Source organism: Scardinius erythrophthalmus (genome assembly GCF_964197995.2).
Source record: "Scardinius erythrophthalmus genome assembly, chromosome: 19".
In the NCBI taxonomy this organism is placed as follows: Eukaryota; Metazoa; Chordata; class Actinopteri; order Cypriniformes; family Leuciscidae; genus Scardinius; species Scardinius erythrophthalmus.
Genome location: NC_138239.1, coordinates 14,316,671 through 14,326,156, shown reverse-complemented (window position 1 = coordinate 14,326,156; position 9,486 = coordinate 14,316,671). Strand labels below are relative to the sequence as shown.

At 37.1% G+C, this 9,486-nt stretch overlaps 1 protein-coding gene across 1 annotated transcript in view; it reads left to right on the top strand.

Annotated features, from left to right (window-relative positions):
* Positions 1-1,048: 1,048 nt before the first annotated feature.
* mdga2a (MAM domain containing glycosylphosphatidylinositol anchor 2a) overlaps positions 1,049-9,486 on the top strand; it is a gene marked incomplete at its 5' end in the record, with an annotated part of 155,998 nt that continues 147,560 nt past the window's right edge. The window contains one exon of the mRNA XM_081347548.1: positions 1,049-1,121. Within this exon, the coding sequence (XP_081203674.1) occupies positions 1,049-1,121 (73 nt within the window). The remainder of the gene's footprint in view (positions 1,122-9,486) is intronic.

Sequence of the window (9,486 nt, the reverse complement as noted above, 5' to 3'; positions counted from 1 at the left end):
TAGTTATAAAGTCGACAAGCGAGGAGGTGAGAGGCGAAATTAATAGCAGCTATCATCTTCCGTTTCAATGAGAGAAAAAAGGCAAACGAACGGACAAACGTAAGAAAGCATGTATACCATTTAGACTAGCGGCCTTTAATTTATAATGAAGTTCACGTTGCTCTGCTGCGAACGTTCTCAGCGCGAGAGTGCTTCTCATACAAATGAGATCCGAGCGCGCTCACTCACTCACTCACGCGCTCTTTGACGTAGTCAGCCAGCTGGGCTCCGGCGTTCCAGCGCAGTACGTATGGCGCAGCGTGCCCGACCACCCTTCACATTTCATCCAGTCTAAATTACGGTTTATCCTGAATATAGGCAACCTAACCTGACACATCCGTGTGTGTGTGTGTGTGTGTCATTGTTTCTTCCCTTTTTTTTTTCAAGCCGGGACCAAAGACTTCCGAGAAGTAAAGCTGGCCCACACAGCTCTAATGAAATAGCGGATTCATCTGTTTATCCGCTGGAGACGAAGAATCATAGTGTTACTATAGTAGCGCTCCCATCAGCATCAACGAGCAGCTTTTTTTCGGCGTGCCTTTCTGCCTCACCGGCATCCTGAACGCACGAAGGGATGAGAGAGGCGGTCTCGTCGATTATTGGTTATCTTTCGCATTAAATTCCGCAGTATTATCTTTTGGGAACGTCGATGAGGTGGATGCCAGCGCGCGTAACCGATTAATAGCGCGCGTGTTTCCCATGGCGCTGTCATTTACTTTCGCCAGCCGCGTCGGTGCTTAATGCCGGCGAAGGTGTGAGGAGGAGACCCTCTCTGAAGGTTTGATGCTCGTCCTCCTTATCTGTCACAGATTTATATCTCCGCCTAGACCAATTTGGTGAGAACATCTGCATTGAATTGGCAAGAAATGACTTGTGAGACATCTCGGACTGACACTACTTCAGCTGTTTCTTGATGATACGGTCACGCGAGGTGGGAGATTTGGACTGCACGTACTGCCTTCAACTGTTCGCCGCCTGAGGAGCTGGATATGTTCAGACTAACGTAAAGATGGATATTATCTTTGCTCTCCTGTGGTTATTGGCCGCACTATTTGAAGGCGTTTTTTGCCAGGGAATATACGGTAAGACAAACAGACGTAGCAGCTACGTACAATAGCCTTTACAGAACTGTCGTGACCTTGCGAGGTAGATGGTAGATGTGGATGTTCATTCTCAATGATATCCAGTGTGATGTAGGCCCTATAGCTCACATGTCAATTGACAGTTCCTGCGTTACAGGTGCACTGTGGGCTAGCCTGTGGCCCCAGTCTGCCTCGTATTGGGCTTATGCATGAAATAGGCTACGTTGCCATGCATGATAACCGTTATTGATAGGATGTTTTGAAATAACTTTATTACTAGGAGATGCATTGCTTGATCAACGCATAAAGATCTGTGACCATCACTGTGGTAAACGTTGCTGCAAAGTATTTAGGTATATGGGCAGACTGACGGCTATTTGCCACATGGTGAAGTTGTCACAAAGGGCTACACTGTGCGCAATTTGTTGACTTTTATAATTCAATCTGTCAGATCTCTACATATATGTCGTTAAATTATATAATGTTGATATACTTAGTTGAGCTATTAAAACCTGAATGTTACTGAACTGGCTTGTACAATTTGCTAATGACACAGGTGGTCCAGTGGAACTACCCATAATGACTTAGAGATAATCAAAAGTGGGTTTTCCAGCAAATGGTTATTAATACATAAAGACAGAGCATAGATTACCCAATACAGAACACTTTCGGAATTACACATTACACAAAACAAAGCAGTAAACATTAACTGAATAATATAAAATGCAGTAAAAAACACTGTAGATTCAATGTGTATAACCAGCCGATAAAAATAAGAGGAAACTTTTGAAATAAATCTGTAAATGTGATGGTTCCCAATCTCTTTTCCAAAAATTAGAAGCAATTAATTAATGTAAACAATATTTTACTTTATGGTACTTTTATACTCATGCTACTCATACTTTCTATTAATAAACAACATCATTTTAATAATTAAATGTAAATGTGTATCACATATTACCTTGTTAAATATATTATGTAAATTTTAAGGTAATTCATACTGTACTTCATTTCAGCATCACATTTTTAATAATATTTTATAGAAAAATTATATCACAATTTATAATATAATATACTATCATTTATTATATCAACATAATATTAGTTTTACTGTATGCATTAAGATAACTTACATTTAGTGCAGTATTTTCACATTTATTTATCTAACATTTTTACAGTGACTGTATCTAAGGTTTTGAATCAAAAACAATTCTAAACATATATATGTGCTTTCTCTATAGCATGTGTATAGTTCAAATACCACTTTAAACAGAATATTTGATGAATTTTGTCCTCTAAGCTCAATAGCTATGTTGAATAGCCATGAAAGCACATTTGTTGTGATGTGTGATTTGCAGTAGCATATGATGTAAGGTTGTTAAATTTCCTTTGACAGAATTTTATGTAGGTTAGGCTGCTCGTGTCAACCGTTCAGTCATAGAAACCTACATAGAAACGGTTCAGCGTCCTTCTGCCTGCAGAATATTACAAGGGGTTGGTCATAATGGGATGAAGGCTATACCTATAAAGCGTCGGCTGGGAGACCGATTTTAGCTGACGTCACATGGATTACAAGGGCAGATTTACTGTTACTTAATGGAAGACTGTTTGGATTGGTAAAAAAAAGAAAAAGAAAATAAGGGCAAGAATCAGTGCAACATTTTTGCTACAGGTTGGTTGTGAGCACCTGAAGTCAAGCACAGTGGACACGTGGTCCATTATTTTTTAGAATTTAAAATGTACATTTATCCATTTATTTATATTGTGGAATCCATGATGACCCTAGAGTAGACAGTTGGTGATAACCTCAGGCTATTCTTTTCATTTTCCTTATACAGATTAGATTGATGTCATATTAAATATGGCACGTTACTCACTAAATGTGATAATCTGGGATCTGTGATATTCAGTCGACATTCAGTGGTCAAATGGTGTGATTATGTTCATGTTTCACAGTGTGTTGGCTTGCTTTCTATTTGTAATATGAACAAACAAATGATTCCTGTGTAATGACCTGTGCAAATTTTTAACTGTTGTGGGTTGTACTTCATTTTTAGGAGTTGGATGCTGGTTCATGCCCTCTTAGTTTACTCCATGGATGCTGCATGGTGAATCATGATGGGTTTTTGAACATTGAATTGATATATACTAAGTTGGTCTGCATGGATCCTGCACTTGCAGATTTCTCTACAGATTTCAACAGGATTCAAACAGCAATCATTCTACATACTGTACCTCCACCCCTACATATTGATCATTAAATGTTTTGGATTAACACGTTTACCACAATGAAACAATTTGCTCCCTTTAAGTTCAAGAGTTGATATTTGAATTGGAAGTTAAATTGGAATTTGAATCAGAGTGACAGGAACGCTGTGTCCCAATTCGCCTTCTTATATGCCCTAAAAGTTTTTGTGAAGAAAAAATACATACTTTTGATGTTTGGCAGCAATTAACCCATTCTACAGAATTCTGTAGATTTACCCCCACAATCCGTGCTGGTAATGTGGATAGAGGTGCCTTGATTTCATGGAATTTTTATCTGCCTATATCATTTCCAGTGAGTCTCTGATGCATTTTACGAGGTTCACATTACTTTGTAAGGTGGTAGTTGTCGTTCAAGTTGAGCATAGAGTCTGGAGTGGTCATATACCTTTTAAGCGAGGAACAACAGTTAGGTCTTTTGTATTTTGTCTTTTCTAACACATTTAATCAGGATTTGCAAAAAAAAGTTAACAGACCTTCTTTGCACACTGCCTCTTAGTGACAACATGTTTTTCCTGTTCTTTTCAACTTCAAATATGCTTAGCTCATATCACTCTCCTAATCAATTAATGTTGCTCTTGGTGTTCACATTTATTTTTTTCCCTTGTTGCATTTGCCTGATCAAAGGATATGTTTAACAAAACAAAGTAATTTGAAGAGTGTGGACTTTCAGGTTAGCTTTAATCTACGTGCACTGATTTTATAATCAAATAGAGAAAATATTAAGAAGACCGTTGGCGCTGTTACGTTTTGGTGAACAGAGATGCAAATATAAAAATACCTGAACTCGTCTTCCTTTTCGAAGTCAATAAGAATTACACCGCAATCAACTTTGATGAAGATGCTAGCTGGAAAGACTAATAAATGTTTTATTGTACAGCAAGACTAATGCTATATTACAGCATCCCAACAGGCCACTTAGGCCGAAATGAAAAAGAGGGCTCCGATAGTAAGACATCTAAGAGGTCGATAAGCTTTTAGTTCATGTAATTCAGTACAAATGTTGGTCCACTGTTGGATCTAATGTCAGCATGTTTTGATTGGATATATATGGATATTTTTCTGATATTTATGTTATTTACCCTGTGTGATGGCTCTCTGTGTCATATTTCATATGCAGCCTCTCCATTAATTCCAGGCTCATATCTGTCACAGTCAGTCGTGGTCAGCTGATAGTATCACACACTTCAGCTAAATGCGTCCATTCTCTGCTTTTCCAGTGTTAATCCGAGCTGCTAATATTTAAGTATTTTTTAGCTTCAACATCCCATCTGTCCATAGAAGAATTGCTTATATTTTACTAACACTGAATAATCAAATGCATTCTGCTTATCTGGCCACAACAGACTGCTTTAGTTTCATTGTACATTGGTTCAAACTGGACCCTTCAGAAACAGAGGTCAAGCACTGCTTTTACTTTAGAAATAGTGCATACTTTAATAGTTTAATTAAAATTTGATGGCTGCATTTTTCCACATCTAAAATGTACCATATGGTCACACATACTGACAGTCTCCTGTTGGACTTGGACTTTGCAAGCTGGAAGTATATTTGACGTGGCCGGGGAGGGGGAGGTTGAGGGGGGGAATGAAAATAGCATTCATATACATTATGACATTGTTAAACAGAGTTAGCCAATTGCCTGTGACAGTTTCCTCCAGATTGGACTGACCACTGTGAAAGGGCCATTCTCAGTTCCTCTGGCTTCTACTGTCAATAATTCACACCTCTTACAAGCAGACATTGAAAAGGTATAGAAATAGTTATACAATATTCAAAATTCTCTTACATTTCCAAGTGCAATTTCTGAAGGGGAACAGTTTAACTTGTGAATGATGTTGAGTTGCACAGTAGCATATGTTGCAGGCCACAATGTAGATCTCTATGCGATGGGTCTTATTGTGCAAAGAAGGTCAATTACTCCAGTCCTTCTACATGCTTTTCTACACCATGGTAGCAATCATCAGCCGAGTAACCTTGGGATGTACAGTGCACATAACGGTTGTTAAGCATTACTGTTAATGTGGAATACAACAACCTTCTTTACACGTTTCTCTGCATTATTTATCAACCCTCCACTCCTGGTTTGTGTAGCACATTTAGTGTGCCATGTTCTGTAAACTTTGAAAGACTTGGGCAATGTACAACAAACTTAACACAACTGCTAAACAGAAATGGGGGTTGGGAGAGCTTGGGGTCGGTACAATTTCAAGATCAAATATCCAGTAAAAACTATATTTTATACAATTTAAAATAACTTTTTTATTTAAATATATTGTAAAATATAATGAATTCCTGTGATAGAAAAGCTGAATTTTCAGCTGCCATCACAGTCTTCATTAACTCATGATCCTTCAGAAAGGATGAATGTTATTATTATTTTTTGTTATTTAGAAAAACCATGATAATATTTCATGTTCAAAAGAATGCAGCATTTGTTTAAAATGGAAATTGTTTTATCAGTGTAAATGTCTTTACTGTCACTTTTGATCAATGTAAGTCTTGCGGGAAAAAAGTTTGAATGTTATCTATATATAAATAAAAATGATACAGTATATTACAGTATATTTATGTGTATGTACGTACGTACGTACGTACGTTCAAAGGAGTTCAAACCCAACATAATTTAGTCATATAATAGTTTTTTTTATAAACACAAGCAAAATCACAACTGAATTTAACAATGGATTCTGTTGAATGGAAAGCAGTTTTGAGATTTAAATAAAAACAGCTCTTTGTGTTCCATAAGGAATGATATCTCAAGAGTTTTGAGTGGCATGTGGATGGTTAGATGTTGACAGAATTTTCTGTTGAAAGCAATTGATCTGCGGAAGGTGTGAATTGATTTGACTGCAACACTTTCTGCTGAGCGTTTTTCACCACAGCATTTTGATGCTATTTCTACTTGCAATAATAATCGTGTCGTGTAACTTAATTAAAGATGTGAATAATTTATGTTGGATTTTGCATTCAAAATGCATGGCTCAAAAATATCTACCGGCTTGTTTAAATAGGCAGGATGCTTCTGGCTTTGACTACTTGTTTTTGAAAAACATTTGAGAACCACACATCCACTGGCACTCGTTTATAAAGATTTGCCAGTTTCACTGGGGGCCCATATAAATATTACAACACTTTTGTGTAGTACCATCTTGCACAAATCTTGTAATATACACTATTCTTCTAATAGTTTTCTAAAGATGTGACAGCAAAAACTTTGCATATGCTTAGCTGTCTTGCTAATTTTGTAAGGTTTTATCAGGCTTAAGGCTTTCATACTGAGGACCACAGTTTTTTCCTCCTTTGTAATACCTTTTTTGTGTTAGTGTATTGTAGGCTTTCTGCTCCTGTGGGTTTGTACTTTTTTTCACATTACAGGTGGATGATTAACCATGCAATGCATTACTGCAACCCACTGCCGTTTTGAAAGAAATCATTGTTGCTCATGTAGGGCGAGTTATAGTGGCCAAGAATAATACTGGGCCGAAAAGGCAAAGACTAATAATAGCAATACATTGCTAAGATTTGGTAAAATGCATATGTTAATGAATATTTAATGGCTGGAAGTACAGTAACATGGGGAAAAAATAATCAATGGATGTTGCCTCCCTCTCTTGAGTGTGAGCTAAAGTCCTTAAAGCAGAAAGGCTAGATTAGTGACTCTCAAAGTGCCATACAGAACCATAAAAACAAAAGACATCAGTCACAAGAACTGTGTATTGCCATAAGAACACTTTGGACAGTAAATTTACGACTGATGGCATCCTGTACATTGCATGAGTAACTAATAACTACACAGTTATAGCCTATTCATACCAGTCTCAAATAATGACCGTTTTACTGCTAATATAAAACATGACAAGCACTAATGCACAATATTCAAGATGTGCTTTTCACATCTCCAATCCTATATTTATTATATTTATAGACTTTGGTAGTCGCTCCATTCTTACTGATTTGTAAAGCTGTTCTGAACTGAATAGCCTCTAGCAGATGGTGATTGACAGAAACTAATGTTTGAGGTTACAATGTCTTACTGCAAAGTAAAGTCAAAATCTACTCTCTAACGGTATCTGGAATATGCCCAACACTGCATATTTTGTATGAATCCCTTATTTGACACATCTGATTGAGGTCATGGAGCACTCTGCTATCGAGCTGATGAAAACCAGATGGGTTAGATTAGGAAGACATCCAAAATGTGAGCTATGTCCAGAAGCTACCTTACTGCCCAGTTTATTTATTTATTTTAAAAATGTGGGCTATGTCAAAAAGCTACCTTATTACCCAGTTTATTTATTTAGTTAGTCATTCTAAGACATCATAACATCAAGCCAAATGATTTAAAACCAAATTATTTAGATTTAGTACCTCCTAAGGAAACTGGTTTCAGACAGGCATCTAAGACATGATAAGACAACGAACTCTGGTACGGTTCGAATAATGACGTACTGTAAAAGAACCAAAAATAGGAAGATGCGACCCTAAAAAGGACAGAATGCTCACGCATACCTGTTTTTTCTAGGTCACAAAAGCCAAAAAAATCAGGTTGTGAACGTATCCCTATGCCTTTAGGTTCGGTGATAAGAACGCCAATCTGAATGCTAAGCGGACAAGGACTAAAAGGTTTTTTTTTTTTTTATCTGGACCAAACAAGTGAAGTGAACCGAACTACAAGTGTGAACACAACCTAAAAATGCTTATTCCTCCATTGAAATAGAAATATAATTAATTAATTAAATAAATACATTTAAAATGCCTCAAATTATCAGAGGAGTTATGCTGTTACTTTACCAAGTAATTCGATTTCTTTGCCTGGCAACTGATAAAACTGGCACACACACACACACAAAAAAAAACTTTTAAGAAAAAAATAATCCTTTAAAAAAAAACTTTGAACACCCAGAACACCTTAGCAACTGCAGAGCAACACCCTTTAAACCACTCACAACACACTGGCACTGAGGAGGCAAGATTTGCACAGGCAAGCACCACTCATATTTTCTTCAAAAATGTCAAGTGTAGATGTTTCCTGACAAGAGCTTTGCTGAACTATGCATGCACAGTGAGTGTGCCTTGATCAAACCTGTGTGTGTGGACTCAAAGAATGTTCCAACAACCAATGGAACAGCACAAAATAACCTCAGCAAGACCTTGGACTTCACATTGTTAATGCTTCAGTGAAGGTCTCTGAGGAAGCATTATTACAGAACCATTTCCTGCTGAGCCCTGTGCAAAAAAAATAAATAAAGAAAAACATCTCTGCACATCTGTGTTCCCCTTTGGCACAGGCTATGAGGTTTGAACTACGGTAAAATCATTATATTAAGGTAATAAATGCTCCTTGTAAGGTATTTCTTTCTTTTTTTTTTTCAATCAAGGGAAATGAAAAGAGTGTAAAAGGATTGGGAGCTATGTACCTGTCCATGGTGCTTTATTGATTTGGAACTATATTTGCTCTCTATTTTTTTTTTTTAACAAACATTCTCAACTACATTTATAGACTTTTGTGTTTCACGTTAAATGAAAATAGCTTGTAGTTTAAACTCATTAAACATTCATGGAAATAAGTGAGTTTTGCAACTGCATCAGTGAACCTTCAGGGCAGATGTAAGCGACATTTGTCAACGCGAAAATCCGTAAATTTTTATGCATCGACCCTTTGAGTTTTTCTATTAGCGCAGGCACGCCGCTCACGTTTATCAAGCCATTAGCTGTAGATTTTGTGAGAATGAGTGTTAATAAGTGTTAATGAGTGCTAATGAGTATAAAGTAGTGCACATTACTGCAAGCAATGCGGGCAGGCTTCATTTTGTGGTTCACCGCTCTGTTTGAGTTGATTTTCGAGAAGGTTTCACTTTCTTTGAAAACGTGAAGACATTTCGAAACTGTCTCGGAAAACTGATATCCACATTTCAGGTCATGGACGACAGATAAAAAAATATCTCTCAATTCAGAGAGGATACGAATTGTTTATCGTTTATCTTTGTTGGGAGGAGGCTAGTCGTTAGATGTGAAAGTCTGGTAGGCCTGTGCTGCAGGTTATCCTGAGAGTTACCATGACTTGTGTGAGGATGCTCTCCTTAATTAAAATTTCACA